Here is a 20,002-nt window from a genome sequence, read left to right as displayed (position 1 = left end):
ATAATCAGAAGTAAGAAAATATATTCTGAAGCAAAAAGGGTTGCTACTTTTAGTGTTGACAATACTTAGTCAATTTTATTAATAAGAGTAGTTATAAAAATATATTGTACATTTTTTTCCATACTGGTCACCTTTAATTTGTTCTCAACTCAGTTTCAACATTTTTATGTTTGTATATACTGTGCCGGTCCCGTCTCCCTGGTATGGTTTCCGAAGACGTTAGGATGAGTGGGTTTTGCAAACGAGACGACACGTACGTATTTGTTTTCCCCTGAGTCGGAGGAGTCACTGCTTCCGTCTACCACTCTCCTCCTCCGATCCGGACTTAGGGAACACCGGTTTCGGGCGGCCAGCGCCGTTGGATTTGCTCTAAAGCTAGTAAAATTGGTGTGGGGCAGAAGAATCGCTACGTACTGTTACCAAACTCCCACCTTAAATAAATTAGATTCCGGTTCTTTTCCTTTTACCATAAATCACTTTTAATGAACCGTTAACAAAATAACAACAAAAAATACCCCCATAGACATTGAAATACCCTCCAAAAAAACACAAAAAAATATATCTTTAAACACGAATATACCCTAACACTCAATAAACCCTCATACACAATATTGTTTAAACAATGAAATTCAGAACAATTAAGTAATGCCTTCGAAAACAAAAGAAGTATTTTAGTCATTAAGGCAATTTAAATAGCAACCCATTTACAATGGTGAGATCAACACTCTTTAGCAATGTCAGTTTTTGTTTGAGAAAGATGAATTATCGTCAATGCAACTTTGAGAAAACAGAGAACAATGAGGGATTGACACAAAAACACTGGTCCTTCCTCTTCTTCGGACGAGAGATAGAGAGAGAGCACGAAACACTCACTTTTTTGGGGGCACACTATTTTAGCTGTGACCAGCTTCACGAGAAGAAAATAGGGAAATTGGGGAGTTGTTTGCTTACGCTTCCATTCTGCGGCGGGGATCTGGGCCAGAAGCCACTCGGGCCAAAAGCCAGCTGATTGCATCTGCAAAACGTGGCCAGTGCTTCCTCCAAAGATTTGACCCCTTCAGCGCCCAGGAACATGCGTACCAGCTTACTCAAGGCCCTCTTCAGCCTTTCCTTCTCTTTGGTGCGTTTCCGCCGTAGTGCCTTTTAAATTTCTCTCCTCTGTTGTGCGTTCCGACTGTACACCTTGTTCTGTCTCTCTCCTCTCTCGCCTATGCTCGGCCTTTTTATCCCATCTCTTTTACCCATCGTTCCCCCACACTAACGTCGTCTGCACCTCACGTACAGTGATGACGTTAGCGGGGAACTTAGCGAACTACATTTTTGCATTTCACTTGTTCTCCGAGTCAACATGATTTGAAAAATTATACAATTCTAGCGATTCAAAATTATATTACACAAAAAATAAAATAAACCACTTAGCAACAAAAAACAAAATAAGGCGTTCCGTCACAATACGTATATATCTTTTGCATGAAAAATCTGAAATATTGGTTGGTATAAAGTAGAGATGTACGAATAGTATCTGCAAATACTCCAATATCTGAATACTAGAAAGTATTTGATATTCGAGATCTCGAATAATTATGCTAAAGGTATAACCTCGAATACTTTGAGTTTCACGCCATACATTGTCACACACACGTCGTTGGTAGTTGACGCGGAAAAATGCAGAGGACTCTAGTCGTTTAGTGCATGCAGAACCGGTTCAGGAAAGCTGACAAACTACATCAAATTCGTGGATTAGAGTGGTGAAAAGAATTCGACATGGGGAACCGAAAATGATCGAATGAAAAAATCCGAAAATCCCCGGTTTCCCCCACGAAACCCCTCAAAAAAATAAAAAATGGTGGGAAGAAATATCGACTTTTGGGTACCTTCTATTACGCATTGAGCTACTGCTCCCAAACTGTTCCACTCATCGGAAAGATCATCACGAATTCAAAGACTGCAAGGATGGGGGCTTCACCTGATGCGTTTTTTTTTTAAGCTGAACAACAGCTCTCCAATGACGCATCAAAGTTGATAAAGGATCAAAATATTTATAAGACACGGTCTCAGGTGTTACTTTGTGGAATTGCTTCATGTTAAATGAAATAAAATAACTATGTTTTATTCCACTCTTTATTTTAAATCGTACGACCGGTTTCAACACTTAGTGTTATCATGGGGGGGGGGTGGGAAGGAACATTACAGCTGTTTTTTGAAGAAAGGAGTGGGGGAGGCTTTGGGCTGGCTTGCATGGGATAAACGACAAGGAACAAAGGGGGGGATAAAGGGGTGAGGGGTTCTCAAAAGGTTTAGAAGACATGAGGGAATCAAGGTTGAGGGTCGTAGGGGGGTGGTAGTGTGACGTTAAGTAAAGGTGACTGGGAGGGGAACATATGGTCATTACAAAGTTTAGTGGGGCAACTCACAATTTCAAACTGTTCTAAGAAGTCCATTTTTCTCCCCTTGTCAATACAATGTAAAATCCTGGGTTCAAAATTACACCAATGGTACTCGTCACACAAATGTCTTGCTATTCCAGAGGATTCGTCATTATTTAAAAAACATCGTCGATGTTCTTTCATTCTCACGTTAAAGTTTCTCCCAGTTTGTCCGATATATATTTAATCTCACAGGTATCACACTTCAACTGATAAACACCACTTTTTTGGAGATCATCATACTTGTCTTTTGTATTAAAAAGGATTTTACCCACTGTCACAGGATTAAAAATGACACTTTTACATTATGAATTACATTACACAATTTGTATGATACATGGGGTATGAAAGGTAGCTTGCACCAGCGTGAAGGATTTTCAGTATTAACTTGAAAGGAAGTTATAAGATTTATGGCTTGTTTTTTGTTACATCTTTCAATAAGTTTATCGATCAGTTTTGGGTCGAAGCCATTTTGTTGGGCAATATACTTAATGGTATTTAATTCCTTCTTAAAATTGTCTTGAGACATAGGGATACTTTTTAGCCTGTTCACCGTTGATTTTAGCAAAGCTGTTTTATGAATACGGTGATGGTTTGAGGTTATTGGAATAATGACATCCGTAAACATAGGTTTACGGTAGATTGAAAACTCATGTCTTCCCGTTCTAATATCGATGTTTAGGTCTGAAAAGTTAATTTTAGGTCCACCGTATTCCAAGGTGAACTCGATTGATCGGTGCAGAGAGTTTATGAATGACGTGAAGGTATTCAGCTGACGCAAGGTACCTGACCACAAACATATAATGTCATCGACGTAACGGTGACAATAACATATGTTACTTACCAATGGATGCTTACAATCAAATAATTTATTTTCAATTTCATTCATAAATATCTCAGCTAGAATTGGTGACAAATGTGACCCCATAGCAAAACCAGACGTTTGTTTATAAAATGAACCGTTAAATAAGAAGTAATTTTGTTCAATACATATATCCAAAAGTAATTTTATCTCCTTTAACATTTTCTCATCACCACCTTAACTTTTTATTAACTTTACCGCTAAGGTTGAGGCTTCCTTGGCAGGGACAGACGTAAACAGGTTAGTCACATCAGATGAAATGAGCTTGGAATTGGGAGGGGGTTGCACTGTTGATATTTTTGTCACTAAGTCCACTGCGTTCTTAATACTAAATTTAGATTGGAAAGAAGAATAATTTCTCAACAGACTATTTAATTTCATAGACAATTTATGACATGGGGCGGTGAAGTGAGAAACAACTTATTTAAGTAAATGAAAAATCGTAGCACTTTTCCTCAAGAATTCTCGTGGAAAAGTGCTACGATCTTTCATTTACTTAAATATGTCTAACTTCCACCAATTGAAGCCTGAATCTGTTGAACTTATGAGAAACAACTGGTCGAATAGGGATATTGGGCTTGTGGGTTTTAGGTAGGCCGAAGAACCTTGGAGGTAAGGGGTTCATGTTGAATAGTTTCCACTTGTCATCGGCACTAAAAACACTTCCACACTTTGCCACTGCAGCTTTAAGTTGATTATGGAATTTTGTAGTAGGGTCTTTGGTCATCACTTCAAAATCATTGTTGTTTAAGAAGGTGTCACATTTACTCACGTAGTCGTCTCTATTCAAAATCACCACACTGTTACCCTTGTCGGCTTTTGTCATAACAAAGTTCACCTCCGACATCGAGGTTTTAATGTTCTGAATAATCTGCATGTGCAAGCCATTTCGAGGTTGTTTTAATTGATGAGACAAAAACTTAGATATAATGTCTGCGGCTATCTGTTTTCTACCGGAAGATTCTTTGTGCAGGGCAAGGTCGCACTCAGCGGCGACGTTGATAGCGGCTTTGCGGGTGAAAGGTGTGTGGGGAGCGAATTTATAGCCATTATTCAGGAACTTCATCTCTTGTTCCAAAAAAGAATGATTGGATAAATTCATCACTCTGGGGTAAAACGTTATATTATCTAAAACCCGGAATGAATTTCGATTGGACTTCCCCAACTGGGAATCACACAAATTTGCGAGTTTTTTATTCACAGTGTTGAGTTTTTGGAAGGCGATTACACTCACCCGACACTTCACCCGTTCTTCTAAGTGATTTCATTCCCAGATCGTGAGTGAGCTCGTCAGGTCCATGTGTAGGTAGTGAGAGATGGAATCCCTGATCCCACACCAGCACTTCAACTCCTTCTTTATCCAAATCTTCTTAGCCAAGGCAACCGCTGCAATTGCTGGTCTCGATGTTGATGAGGTCCATAGGTTGACGTATCTGGGGGTAACTCCTAGCTTCAGACACCGGTTGTTGAAGTAGATGTTGAGGCTCGCCACCCGATGTATAATTGACAACTTGAAAAATAGGTACGCCTTTTCTGCTAAACTAGCACTTTTAATATAAGACTCGGTCTCAGGCGTTACTTTGTGGAATTGCTTCATGTTAAATGAAGTAAAATAATTATGTTTTATTCCACAAGGAATAGCAAGACATTTGTGTGACGAGTACCATTGGTGTAATTTTGAACCCAGGATTTTACATTGTATTGACAAGGGGAGAAAAATGGATTTTTTGGAACAGTTTGAAATTGTGAATTGCCCCACTAAACTTTGTAATGACCATATGTTCCCCTCCCAGTCACCTTTACTTGACGTCACTCTACCATCCCCCTATGACCCTCAACCTTGATTCCCTCATGTCTTCTAAACCTTTTGAGAACCCCTCACCCCTTTATCCCCCCCTTTGTTCCTTGTCGTTTATCCCATGCAAGCCAGCCCAAGGCCTCCCCCACTCCTTTCTTCAAAAAACAGCTGTAATGTTCCTTCCCACCCCCCCCCATGATAACACTAAGTGTTGAAACCGGTCGTACGATTTAAAATAAAGAGTGGAATAAAACATAGTTATTTTATTTCATTTAAGATCAAAATATTCATTAAAATAATTTTTAAAAACAGCATATGCAGGGGCCCCCCAGAAACATATATGAATATATATTTATAGGGCCCAGGCCCTCTCTGAAACTTCCCTCTCCGTCCTGATTGGCTTTCGGACTGCAATCTTTGAAGTGAGACCATTTCAACACTTTTTCACTGTTGCAAGTTGTAAAACTGTTTTCAGTAGTAGTGGGTAAAGCCAAGCAGAAGAGAATGAGGATTCATGGAAAATGCAGCTCTCCAAGCGAGAAAGAAATCCTTCCTATAGGACCCTGCTGCCTTTTGTCCCAGTTCCGCATGCTGGGAGGAGAGAGACTTCTCTTTCAGCTCGAGGTGACGATCGCCTTCCCTCTGCCCCAGGCGATGTGTGGGAGACTGACCGAGAGTTAGGAAGAGGGGAGGTCGGTAAGGAGAAGGGTCCAGGTAGTTGTAGGTGAGAGACCAGAAACGTTGCCATGGAACTGAAGAAAAACTGTTTTGTCAATGTAGACTTGCAGGGCGTTATCATGACACCATTGAGACTTGCTGTTGATACTGATTTGGGTGCTATTAACTAGATCGCTCCTGTTTACCTCAATCGAAATGATCAAGGTGTCATTTGTATATGGAATGGCATTTTGGAGGAGGGCTTTGTCATTAATAAAAAAATTAGGAAAAGCTATGGCCCTAGGATAGAACCCTGCAGTACTCTTGTGTTAACAGTTAGGGATTTGACTTGGCTACTGTTATACTTTCTGCTGTTCTGGAGGTATATTTGACAAATCGTTGGTGGTCAGTTAGGTATGATGACAACCAGGAGAGAGCTTTCCCCAAGATGCCCTCTGTCAGCAGTGTGGTGAGAAGAATTGTATAATTATTTCGATCAAAGGCTTTGCTTGGATCAAAGAAAACACCAGCTGCTAATTTATGCTCCTGAAAAGCTATGCATAGTTGCTCTAAAAGCTGAAAGATGGCCGTACTTGTGGATCTGGATTCACAGAAGCCATATTGAGCACTTTTCAGTATTTTAAAGGTTATAAGTTTACTCATGACACGATGGTAAAAGAGTTTTTCAAATATCTTAGAGATAGCAGACAGTACAGATAGAGGTCTGTAGTTTGCTGAGTCATTCAGAGAGCCTATATTATGGATTGTGGTAATGGAAGCATATTTGAAAAGCTCTGAGAAGATTCCAGAGCATATGGAGGAATTAAATATGTAAAAATTAAATATATATTAAATATAATATTAAATATATTAATAGAAAGGGGACCAGCAATGATTTTGGCAACATGCTTAATAATAGGCATGGGTATACCATCAGTACCTGCTGAGCAACTATTTTTGAAGGAGTGAATAATCTGAATAATTTCAGGTTGCGTGCTTGGGAAGAGAATAATGCTCTGTTTGGGGTTGACTGCTTTGAAATCAATGATGGACTTCAGGGTTGAGGGTGAATAACAGAATTGTTTGTTGAAGCTGTGTGCAGTGATTGATGGATCAGTGCAAGAAGTTCCATTGAAGAGGATCGGGGAGGGGTCAGGGTTCCACAGGAGGATTTTGTGTTATCTATGACCACTTTCCATGAAGCCTTTAAAATGTTGTTTGAATTTTCAATCTCCCAGACTCCTCTGTGCACAATGAGTGCGTTGGAGTCGTGAGAGTTGGACTCCATGCGAACACCACTCATTTCATGCGCACTGTGCCCTGGGATTGTGCGAGGTGAAGTCAGACTCCCAGCGCCCATGACCTTCTCAGCGCACACTGTGCTTGTTGGAATCGTGAGCGGTGACAGTCGGATTCCTTCCACAAACATTTTCTGTGTGAGGCTCATTGCACGTTTGGCAAGTCAAAGGGAGCACATGGCACTATTCGCAGAGGGGTAGCCCACTGCTCACCTTTTCATGCTACTTGAAATATTCTCCTGTTTCATTTTCTGGGTATTACTCTAAAGAATCTCATATGACCCTTATCGTAATTCTCTTTCCTGCATGTTCTATGAATCTTGAAAGAAAAATGGTGGAAGATGCTCATGTTAAAGTTTTCAGCAACGGCAAATTTAATAAAAATAATATGTTACAATGATACAATACAACGAAAATTTGTTCTATCACAAACAACTAAGATTAATCGAGGAAATGAATTATGAATTGCTAACATGATCATGTAGTTTTGGAGGGATTATTTTGTTACAACAGAATTTTTTAAATTGTCGTCATCTCTAAGCACAGGAGATGGAATACAGTTTCCATCTTCCATGAAAGTGATAACATATCAGCAGAAATGGTTCCTCAGTTATATCACCTGTTAAACATTGTGACCATGCAATATGTGATTGATTTGAATGCAATTTTTCAAATTATGATCTACGAAATGTTGCATTTTAAATGTTTGTTCCGAAATCCTCCCCTCACCACCATCCCCTCTTCCCCTTTATTCCACTCCCCTCATCCCCCCTCCCCTCAACATAGAGGCACTTTGCCGAGTTGCACAGTGCGAGTGGCTCTCAGGAGTGCTATGAGCGGTGAGGCAGCTCCACAAAAAGAGTCGTTTATGCCATCACTACTGTACATCAATTAAGGATTTCATATCATAGCTGGATGAGGTTGAAGATATTTCACAAAGATCTTTTCATTTGCACTCTCTCAACTTCTTTTGTGACTTTTTAATTTTTTCCATTTTCAGCGGAGAATTATGTGGAATCAGATGATACCTTCTTACATTCAGTTGAAAAAATTGGCCGTCCTTACACCTTTTTGGATAGTGGATATCTATTTATTATGGTTGTGAAGGAAATTGATGACAAAAATATGGAAAGAACTGCCACCAATGCAGCCATGGTATGTATTCTTTATGCCATAAACCTTGTTTTAAGTTATGCAGTTAGGTATTATGTTTTAATGATCATAAACAAGCGTAAAGTTATAGAAAGCATATGAGTGGGTTGGAAGCCAATGGGTACAAGTGATTTCTCTTTTCTGTACAGAGTTAGGTACAGAAATTCATCTACATCTACATATATACCCCGCAAGCCACCTAGAAGGCGTGTGGCAGGGGGTGTTAGGACACCAGCCGTTTACAGCGTGTGGGAGAAGGCACTTTAAATTAAATACTAGTGCCGGGTAACGAAGGAACTTTATTATTGAGGCACCGTCACAATACAAGGCAAACTGGTGATTCGCTGGCTTCGCGAGAACTGCCTGGCTGCTGGCATCGACGTATTTATATAACCCTTGCCCGAACATTCTGGAAGGGCGATCTGGAAGGTTCCCCCGTCCCCTAGAAGCTTCGGGCGAAAATCGAGGGAATAGCCGAGCGCCGGTTGAATGGTGCCACAAGGTAATGAAAAAAATGAAGTGCTCTAACGAAGTTGGGACTAGCGTTTATTTAAGTCCTTTATGGTTCGAGGGAAAAACGAATTCCCATATCTATCCGTTCGGCAAAACATCTCTCTTAATTTATCGCTTCTATCGAACCTGGAAATATAGTGTGGCTCCAATATAATGTTCTCTGTGTCTCTCTTAAAGATGTCCATTCTCAATTGTTCAAGCAATCTAAGCCTAGCGCGCAGCCTCCGAGTCTCCAACGGCTCCCGGCCTAATTCGCTTAACATCTGGGTAACAATGTCTGTACGCCCATAGCGTGCAGCCTTCCTTTGTATTTTATTCGGTTCGCGGATGAAGTCTTTCTGCCCCGGATCCCTTACCCTCGCTGCATATTCAAGGTGCGGTCGGACGAGAGTGAAATAGCACCTTTCTTTTACTATCTCATCCGAAAATCTTCCCACAATATGCTTGACGAATCCTAATTTCTTCAGGGCTATGCCGCAAATATTCTTTATATGTGTTCCCCACGTAAGGTTCGAGGTTATCATAACTCCCAGGTACTTCACTTTTTGTCTGTTGCCTTTATGTTAATGCCATCCACTGCATAGACATGGTTAGAGTTGGACGAATTAGGTAATTAGGAAGGTAAAGGAAACAAACGAGATCAATTGGATACTTAGTAGTGCATTTGATTTTCCACTCGACGTCAGCACACAACAGAGACTCACTCATTTCTTTTGGCAACCAGGTTTTTGTCTATTTGTTCTAACAATTAACTTTACCTCACTTGATTGAGAAAAAAATCACTTGTACCCCTTGGCTTCCAACCCACTCATATATGATGTTCTTTTTTAAAAAAAAAGAAATCTGCCTTTGAACCATGCATTTTTAATTATTTAAATATTTAGCACTACCTAAATAAATTGTAATCATCTAGCTGTTAGTTTGTTATACACGACTACAGTGTGGCTTGTATATTAGGGCAGATCGGAAAAATCATTTTTTTTTCAATTCCATCTGGCACAGTGAAAAAAAGTTGTGGGGCGAAAAAAAATAAGTCCCGAAAATTTTGAGACCGCTAGGTGAACCCCTGACCCTCGCTCAAATGCAATAGGGGGCGAGGGTCAAAATTCTAAAAAATTAATGTTTTATGGCCATTCCCTATAGATTTTGCTGAGTTACTGTCCTTCTAGGAAAAATTTTGTGCATTTTGACACATATGCCACCATTAAGCCACAAAATGCCAAATTGGAGTCCATGTCCACGAAGAATATATTCCAACGCCCACGCAGCATCGTGGATACAAGAGCTGCAGGCCACTCCTGTCCCCTCCCCGCTCGCCTCTCCCCCTCCCATGCCTCGAATACAGCAAAATTCATCCTGCATGTATATCCTTGATAACATAAATCGGAAGATGTTAGGAGTGTTAAAAGGATGCGTAGTGAGAAGACTTGTCCTTTAATTGGTGCCTCCTCGGCATAAATCTATGTTACCAACTTTTAGAGAAGTAATGAAATATTTTTAGATCCGAGAATGCAGGCAAGGAGCCTACTATCTATGAAGAGGCCTCTCGAGTGGCTATAAAGGTGTATGAACTTGGGATATGTGCTTCTATTCCGGTATAAACGTATTGTCCGACAGCTGTGACTAAATGGATTTTGGACATCCCCTCCCTTCATTGCCTCTCCCACTCTCCAAGTGCACCAAAATTCACACCAAGTGCGTCTTTCTTCGTAAGTCTAACTAATATCTGATGTTTCAGCATCATCTGTGGAGGAACAATCATGAAAAAATTATTCAATTACATGCTCTCCAGTCTGTATTTCTTATGTTAGTGTCGTTCTTCATCTTTCGCTCTATGTTGTATCTATGTTGTACCTGTGTATATAAAGAATAATTTCTGTCAGTTTGTGACTAATGACTGCCACCATAGTCACTTTACAAGGGCATGTAAAGATCTTCACAAAAATTACATAAGAATTTGTAACACTGCCCATGGACCCAACTCAATGGGTTTAGAGATATGTAACAGGTTACCACATGAGGTTATGCTTGAAAAAAAGACATCAATTTTCAAGGAAAAACTGAAAAAGTTTCTGCAGGATCACCTGTTTTACTCCATAAAAGAATTTCTGTTGTCCAAACATTGACATGCCCTGTGCTTATATTATGTATATATGTTTAATAATTTAGCATTGTATTTTCTTCTTTTTTTTCCTCTACAATTATGACGTGTCCTATATTTGTACATTTGCAACAAATCCTTGAACAAATAAAAAATTATTATTATTATTATTCGCTACTCTCAACAAAGTTTAGATGACGTCTTTCATGAATCTTTCAACCGCATGTATAATAAAAGGATTATGTAACTTCAAAGTTGAACATTTCTCAAAAAAAATTTTAATTTCCACAGCGCTAAGGTCAGATATAATGGCGTAACTTTAATATTTTTTCCGTCCATCCCATCTCACCTCGTCACAATCAATCAGCTACTATGTAGCAGGTACCGTATAAGCGCGTGTAAGAGGCGCAGCCCTATTTTGAGCATCGTAGCTAAAGAAAAAAAACTTTCCGGCATTTTTTATCTTATTGCACGGTGTTGCAGACTTATGCCTGGACTTTCAACGGTCATAAAAATTTCTACTATCAATACTAATAATTCTCGCAGCATTTTTCAGCTGAATTTACACGATATGTATGGCGCTCGCAGATAAGTCGGTATTCACTTGTAGTCTTAACACTTTCAGTGCGGATGACATACATATATGCCATGAAGGCTTTTCCACTCAGGCGGAAGACATAAAGGTATGTCTTTACGAGTTTGTTTTTCCGCAGGTCACAAGGGTGCTCCGAGGGCGCCTAGCATTACTTTTTCACCCTCCCACAGTTCGGGAGTGACCTTACACCATTGCGGAAGTGTCCGTTTCTTGTTCTAAGAGTTCCTTCATTTATAGTGTTTTTTTTTGTTTACTTTGGTGCTATTTTTGGAAAAATTTGGCAGGTTGAGATTTTTCTTTTCATTTCTTTCACCTCTTTTTCATTATTCTTTTCGTAAATATCCCTTTATGTCTTACAAATGGATTATTTTTTTAAATTAGTTTTTTACCTTCCTTTTTAATTTATTCCTATTTTATGTGCTTTCATAAAAATTATGATTAGACTAACTAAGTTATTTAAAATATTTATCCCCGTTTCATACTCACTACAAAAAAATCTTAGTGCGGTGCTTCAGTTCATTATGTTGTATTTCTATTTATCCTGAGTGATTCTTTTGGGTCTTTTTCCTACTTTTATGTACTTACAGTATTGGGCTGTATTTTCTTACTCATGTATTTGTTTCCTTAGCTTTGTAAACAAAATTGCGGGAATGAATAGATAAACTCATTTACTCAGGCATTTTACGCATTTCGGCATTTAACCACTATTTATTCCCTAGAATTAGTATTTTTATCTTATTTTTTTAATTTATTCATATCTCATGTGCAGCCACAAAAATTATGATCAGACTTAGTTTTTGTTAATAACATTTATGCCCGTCTGAAAACTCACTATTTTATTCCAATTTGTTTCCATTGCGGTCCATAAGTTCATATTTAATACTTTATTAATAATTTTTTACATCATTATTGCAAATTACTTTTTTTTTACATATTCTGAGATTTTTTTTTCTAATATTACGGCATATTTTCTCATTTGTAGCTCCATATTAATTACTAGTCCTCTGTTCATTATGGTGTTTTCATTTTATAGGTAATTTATACGTTCTAGTGTTAGGTACAGATACAGTCTTACTTTTCATAAAAACTAACATATTAATCACATATGCAACACTCCATTACACAAATTGTAATATTTTGCTGGATAATTTTTAAGGCTCAAGGTTGGAGTCCCTCCCTACCAGCGGCACTCCGAGGGATTATTTCAACTTGCAAATGAAATTTTCTTTGAAATAATCCTCTCGTAGATGGAGAAAAATGTATAAAGTATTTTCCTCCGAAATCCTTCACCAAGGGCCCTCACTAAGGGCATTATGGTTTGGAAGCCATTGGGCAGGGAAGAACTGGAAACTTGGCTGGGCCTTCTTCTCCACATGGGCGCAATTAGGGTTAACATGATTTCTAACGATTGGAGGAGGTTAGAGTTAGTGCGAGTACCGATATTCGGGGAGAAAATGTGCCATGATAGGTTTTTAGGAATGATGCAGGCTTTTCATTTCTCCGCAAACACTCGAGAAAATGAACCTTTACCTAGGCTGTATAAAATTAGACCCCTGCTCGACTGTCTCCACCAGTCCATGAAAGACATTGTTTCTCTGGGTAGGGAATTGTGCGTTGACAAAAAAGTGTTTATTCCATAAATTTATATTTTTCTTGCCGTTCATTGTGTTCTATTTCTGTGGCTTGAAAAAATTAAATCTACAGCCTTTGAAACAAAAACTTACACCTAAAGGCTAATTCCAAGATATTTTTGTCATTAACCTAAGGCATCAGCGGTAGAAGAAGTCGTATAAACGGAAAAATTATAAGTTTACTTCTTCATATAAGTAAAATTACATGTGTGTAATGCGGGTGGCGTGAATTGTCAATTAGGTACTGGTGACGGGTGGCATACATGTATGTCATTAACGTTTTTTACAAATTGCATGAAATAGAAACGAAAAATTTTGCCAATTCTGTTGTATTACTTCCAACACCACCATTATGAAGGAAAATCACCCATCCGTCACTGGAGGTTACGGCGAAAATATCATCTGCATTGAATGTGTTAACCTTATGATGCTTACTAGGGATGGTCGGAACGGATACCTCAGATCCAAATATCCACGAATAATGCCCTTCACCTTAATGTACTTTGGATCCAAATTATTGGAAGAAATTGAATCTGAATCCGAAATTTTCAATCAGTGCTTTCGTGATTGCAATGTCCCATAAGAGGGAGTAGAAAGAGTTCCAATCCTCTCTTCGCATATGCAGTCGCACTACGATGATTCTCGCAGCTGAGCTTAAAGCCACCGAGTGCGTCCACCGGGTTGCGGATGGTGGGTTGACCTTTAGATATAGAGGTTAACTGCGAGATAAGCGAGTTCTCTCGTCGAATTAGCAGTCGTGGACAAAAAGCGGCGGTATTCTGAGGGGGTATTGGGCTACCCTTGGGTAAGGTAGACCATTTAAAAGATACCAAAACCTGTGAAGATACTGTGACTTGGCGACTGGGGGCCGCCAACAATTATGCCTCTCATCACCCGGGGGAGAGGGCAGCAGCTCTTCTTCACATGTGCGAAGGTGGAGACCATACTGGTCGGTACAGCGACACACATTCCACTACGGGCGTGGTAACATTTACTTTAACGGCTGTAGTACTGCGATGTGGAAGGCAAGGGGAAACCACCACATTATCATCCCAAGGAGTCACAGCTACTCCACTCAATTTATATAATGACATGATGGAATTCTCTCGGGTAAAATATTCCGGAGGTAAACTAGTCCCCCATTTGGATCTCCGGGCGGGGACTACTCGAGAGGGTACATCGGTCAAACGAGATAGAATGTTACGGATAGGAACATGGAACGTCAGATCACTTTGTACCTGCGGTAAGCTAGAGAACTTGAAGGTGGAGATGCGAAGAATGAACCTCGATGTATTAGGCATCAGCGAAATAAAGTGGCCCCAGGAAGGAGACATTTGGATTGGAAGCTACAGAATGATACACACGGGATCGCTAAATGGTAATGCTGGAGTAGGCATAATGCTTAGAAAGAGCGCCGGGATGCGTGTTAAAAGCTACCTGCAGTTTCATGAAAGGATAGTAATGGTGAAGATAGATACTAAACCCGTAGCTACTGTAGTGGTACAGGTTTACATGCCTACGTCAGATTATGAAGACGAAGAAGTAGAAGATGTCTACCAAGATATAGCGGAAGTTATCAAGCAGGTAAGAGGGGAAGAAAATCTTATTATTTTAGGTGACTGGAACGCTGTCGTCGGCGAAGGTCAAGACGGAATAATAACTGGGAAATATGGGTTGGGTAACCGAAATGAAAGAGGAGAAAGGCTACTTGAATTCTGCACGGAGCACAGGCTAGTGGTTGCCAACACTTTATTCAAAAATCCCCTGCGAAGAAGATACTCGTGGAAGATGCCAGGAGACCGTAGAAGATTCCAAATCGACTACATTCTAGTGAAACAAAGATTCAGGAACCAGGTGAAGGACTGCAAAAGCTATCCAGGGGCAGATATCGATAGTGACCATAATTTAGTCATGATGAAATACCACCTTAAATTTAAAAAGTTGAAGAAAGCCGTGAAAAACATATGGCAGGTTGAAAAATTGTTTCTGTAAATTGAAAGGAAATTGGGGTTCTTTATAATGACAGAAGAATCATCCACAGTTTATACAAAAACCAAGTAGCCGTGATAAAATCAGGGCCCAGCTGTGAAGAAGTAAGAATTAAGAAAGGAGTGCGACAAGGCTGTACATTGTCACCCGTAATTTTCAACGTTTACATTGAGAAAGCCATTAATGAAATCATAGAAAAGGAATTGGGAGTGAATATCCATGGAGAAAAAATTAGCATGCTAAGATTTGCCGATGACATAGCCGTTATAGCAGAAACAGAGAAGGATTTGAAAAATATTCTGGCTAATATGGGTAGGGTAATGAGTAGATATCAACTGAAAATAAGCACGAAGAAAACCAAGATCTTAGTATGCAGCAGAAGAGAAGAAGTCAAGACCAACATTAAAATAGGGAGGCAAATACTGATAGAGGTGGATGAATTCTGTTATTTGGGAAGCAAGATAACTAGTGACTGGAGAAGCAAGAAAGAAATTATCAGCAGAATAGCCCAGGCGAAGAGAGCATTCCACCAAAAGAGAGACCTGCTTACAGCGGGAAACTTAAATATGGAAGTAAAGAAACAATTCATAAGAACCTACATCTGGAATATGCTCCTATACGGAAGTGAGGCATAACAATGACCGCAGCGGAGAAAGCAAGGATAGAGGCCTTTGAAATGTGGTGCTACAGAAGAATGATGAAAATCAAATGGATTGACCGAGTTAGTAACGAGGAAGTCCTAAGAAGGGTAGGAGAGAAGAGAAGCCTCTTGAGACATGATGGCCTGATGAAGACAATCGTCGAAGGGCAAGTGGAAGGCAAGAATGGAAAAGGAAGACCTCGGACAAAATATATGGAACAAGTAAAGAGAGATGTGAAAGAGAAGAATTACGTAGGTGTGAAAAGATTAGCTGATAGGAGAACTGAGTGGAGAGCTGCGTCAAACCAATCCTAGGATTGTTGACCAGTGATGATGACTACGATGATTGCCCTACTCATGATCAATTTTTTTTTAAAAGCTCTCGAAGGGGTATCGCAACAGAATTTCAGCCGTGGAAATTTTTAAGCAAAACACGACAGGTACATTGCCTGAATCTTCCCAAGAGAGTCACCTCCCAAATGAGTCACCTACTGAGCCCAAAGATATCTTGATAGCTTTCAATAATTGTATTTTGAAAAAAGTAGCTTATAAATGTTTCTTTTAAATAAAATGTATTACTCAGAGAATGAGTTCTTCTTCTTCAGATGACTCTTTTTAACTTAATTTTTTTCTTTGTACCCTCATAATTAATGGCTTTTATTGTTTTGAATTGAATGTATATTTGTATGGGTATTTTTATTGTTTTTTTTTCCTCTTTTTGATGTGCCTTATATCATTGTACATACTGCTCTCATTTTGTATATTTGATCGCAGAGCAAATAAATATTATTATTATAGCAATTGTTAAGTTAGCATATTGAAGTACTCATTTCGGCTTAATGCTTGATTCTTTAACCCCTTAAGTGGGGAGAGCGACTTTAGTCGCAAGCGGACTCCGCTCCCCATGTGGGGAGCGCGACTATAGTCGCGCGTGCCGTCGCGTCGCAATGTTATGCGGAGAAGGCGTGAATATACATTCTTTATGCATCATCGCATGTTTTTTGCTTTGTCAGAGGTTCAATACCAATAAATTTTAAGTATATTGCCATTTTTGTGCCATAGCTTTACTATAAATTTTTTTTTCGAAAACGGCATCTCTGAAAATCGGTGGATTTGCTCCCCACCAGATGAAAGATAAGGAAATTTCTGCCCCCAACCAAGGGGTTAAAGTGCCAAGGTTTTTATATACCTTAGCTTTGTTGCGATTCCTCAACTTAAAACGAATGTACAGCATTCAAATTTGTTTTTGCGTCTACTACTTTTGCTACAGATTCTTTTTGGCCCCAGTTCCGGTCCTTACTTGAAGAATCAGTGGAGCGGAAAACCAATGAACTGAACCTCCCCATCCCCAATTTCTTTCAATAAATTATAAATGAGGAGTGTCCACTTTCTTAAGCAAATTAGCACAAAACGTGATATGTTCATTGGCACCATTCTCTGTATCTTCATAAACTCATTCCATTAGCTTCAATAGAAAAAAGCAAACGTGCTTCATTTCAACTATGAGAATGAAAAACAAGAACTGCCCTTGATAATGTGAATGCACAAGCAAGAAATATGATTGGTGAAAAAGTAATAGATTATATATATAAATTATGGGAATGTCAGAATGAGAGGTGGTATCAAGGGATGTAATGACATCAAACTCAAATTTTGAGGAATGACTGTGGCTGTTTTTTTTACTCATTTTGGCTCAGTTGTCTGTGCACAAACCTTACTCGTATGTTAGAAAATGATCCTCACTATGTAATTACTGTATTTCTCTGAATATAGTCCCCCTCTGAATATAGTCCCCCCCCTTATTTTGAGGCTTGAGTTTTGGGAAAAAATTTTAAAAATGGGTATGAATATAGTCCTCCCTTAACTTTTATCATGGGCATTTTTGGAAAAAAAGGGGGGACTATATTCAGACATATACGGTATGTAAGATTTCTCAAATTCATGGTTTTTTCCTCAGTGCTGGTTTAAAATCATCCATCGCCCTCCCCAGGCTGTTATATCTGGTGGAAATCAGCGAACAGTGGATTGGAGGAAAGAGTTTGTTGTCGATGGATCCTCTTCAACTGACATTGACACTGATCCTGCTTCCAGACATTTGATAGTGTGGAAGTTCACTTGGTCTTGCTGGAATTCAAAGCATCCAGAAATCTCAGAGAATTTCTGCAAAGGGAGAAATGCAACACTTCCAATCACAGGTAATTAACTCCTGCATCTAATCCCTCCAGAGCTTCAGTGAGGGAGTTCACCCGATGTGTGGGAAAGCTTGAAAATGTGCCTAGTGATGTGATGTGCAAGCAGGTTGGCACAAACGTGTTAATCTGCAGCAGAGCAGCCACATTTAAGGAGGAGTCCCCTTGCAATTGCGACTCCCCCTTGGAGCTAGACTCCCTCGCACTGCTTCCATGCGCCTCTCCTCTAAATGTGATTCTAATACTTTGCATCATAGAAAGTTCAGTTCCTAGCGAATGTATTTTTTCCAAAGCTCATCATATTATCGCTGAAAGGAGAAATAATCTTCCTGGAGATAAAGTATCTGTATTTTTTCCTAAATAATAATTAGTTCAAAGGATCCATTAATTTTTCCAAGTACGCTTCCGTGGAGATTATGATGATATCTGGTGATTTTCCCGGGTATTCTTCTGCGTTTATCCATTTTGTTGGACAATATTTCGCCAACGTTCCAGTTGGCTTCCTCAGGTCCACTGAAGTGTCGATGCAGACAGTTGTTCATATTATATACACCCCGTTTGCCGCCTTTTTTGCGGAGGTGTGCCCTGATTGGTCAGGATCTTTGAAGACCCTTTTTCATGCGCTGGCGATATTGTAGCCGTCTTCACAGTTGAAGTTCTTTGTTGTTTTGGCGATTACAATTGCCTCCCTGATTATTCTCGGGTAGTAGCGGCCTTCTTTGTTCAAAAGAGAGGCGTTGTCAAAGTCAATATTGTGTGTCGGTCCACTCCATTGGTGTTCCGCCACCGCTGACTTGGTGAAATATCTATTTTTTACTGCCCTTCTGTGCTCTTGGACTCGGCATTTCAGTGCTCGTGATGTTTGGCCGATGTTAGGACTCATTGCAGCTGCATTTAATTTGATATACTCCTCCACAGATGTCTTTAGGGTGGACACGATCAACACGAAAGACCACCACCGTTGGGTTGGGCCTTAAGTTGGCCCTGAATTTTCCAAACGTTAACGTCATAACAGATATCACTTTTCATTGCTGCGTTTACATTATATGTATCGTACGTATGGCGTATGTCGCGTACATTAATTTTTAGTTAATATACGGCCGGTGATTGTCCTATTTTTCACTTATAAACGGACCATGAATTTGATGACATTAAGACCGTGAAAACCTGAAAAAAAAACGTGAAAACCTGGAAAAAACCGTGAATTTCATTATTTTGGTAGAGTGGGAACCCTGTTTTTAGGTCCCAGTCTGTTACGTACAAACTTATCTCGGTCTTGGGGGAAGTTTATGCAGTGCTAGACAGATGCTTGACTAACGCTCAAAATCTCATGAGAATAGCCCCTAAGGAGCAGCATTAATATGAAATGACTTTCGGTGTGACAGTTATAGAAACTCAGTTTGGAAAAAGTTGACTGTGTAAACGTGCCCCAGTCTACCCTACATCTCCGGGTTTATTCTCTTGAGTCAAGCATCTTCTGATATAAAGCAGTTTTTCTTTTGTTATCAGGCACAAGAACAAATATAGTGAATGGTTTACCAACTCGCCAATACACCACACATATTTGACCATGAGAAAGACATGGGTTTTCTACATTCATGCCACAAACACTCACCTTGTGATGTGTTCATCATCATCACAAATGAAACGCAGATTGGAACTTAAATTCGTATGAACTCAAAGGGCATATTGGTTGGGATCATGGTAATCCTCGGAATGAACTTCCTCATCTTTGAATTTTCCTTCGAATGCAGTTGCATAAATCAAATTGTCACTCTCTTCCTTTATGAACTCCACCATGTATATTTAAAATGAGAGTTTCCATGATGAAGAATGCAGGCATATAAAATCGTATCCGGCTTGATTTTGTGGAAGTTCTTTTATATCCATGATAAAAAATGACACTTAGGTGTTGAAACCATGGTCGGTTGCTGAGTTGTGACATTAAAAGTGTGGAAATTACCATTGTGTTCTTCTTTTTATCAAGAATGCAGGATTAATTTATTTTTAAACATTATTTTTGTGTCACTGACTGCGATGAAATCATAGTTGTTTTGTTTGAATAGATATGTCATAATTTATATATTCTTTGATTATGTATTATGTATTGTCTGTCCCATTTCGAGGCAATTGCTGCTTCACTGGTGGGAG

At 39.4% G+C, this 20,002-nt stretch overlaps 1 protein-coding gene across 2 annotated transcripts in view; it reads left to right on the top strand.

Moving 5' to 3' along the window:
- The window catches only part of LOC124161924 (polycystic kidney disease and receptor for egg jelly-related protein-like), a 241,807-nt gene that overhangs the window by 27,682 nt on the left and 194,123 nt on the right, over positions 1-20,002 (top strand). For both annotated transcript variants that reach the window (XM_046538185.1, XM_046538186.1), the window contains exons 7-8: positions 8,042-8,196; positions 17,620-17,857. In XM_046538185.1, the coding sequence (XP_046394141.1) occupies positions 8,042-8,196; positions 17,620-17,857 (393 nt within the window). The remainder of the gene's footprint in view (positions 1-8,041; positions 8,197-17,619; positions 17,858-20,002) is intronic.

Source organism: Ischnura elegans, chromosome 7, assembly GCF_921293095.1.
Source record: "Ischnura elegans chromosome 7, ioIscEleg1.1, whole genome shotgun sequence".
NCBI classification, from domain to species: Eukaryota; Metazoa; Arthropoda; class Insecta; order Odonata; family Coenagrionidae; genus Ischnura; species Ischnura elegans.
The sequence above is the reverse complement of the archived record's forward strand: the minus strand, read 5'-3'. Positions and strand labels throughout refer to the sequence as shown.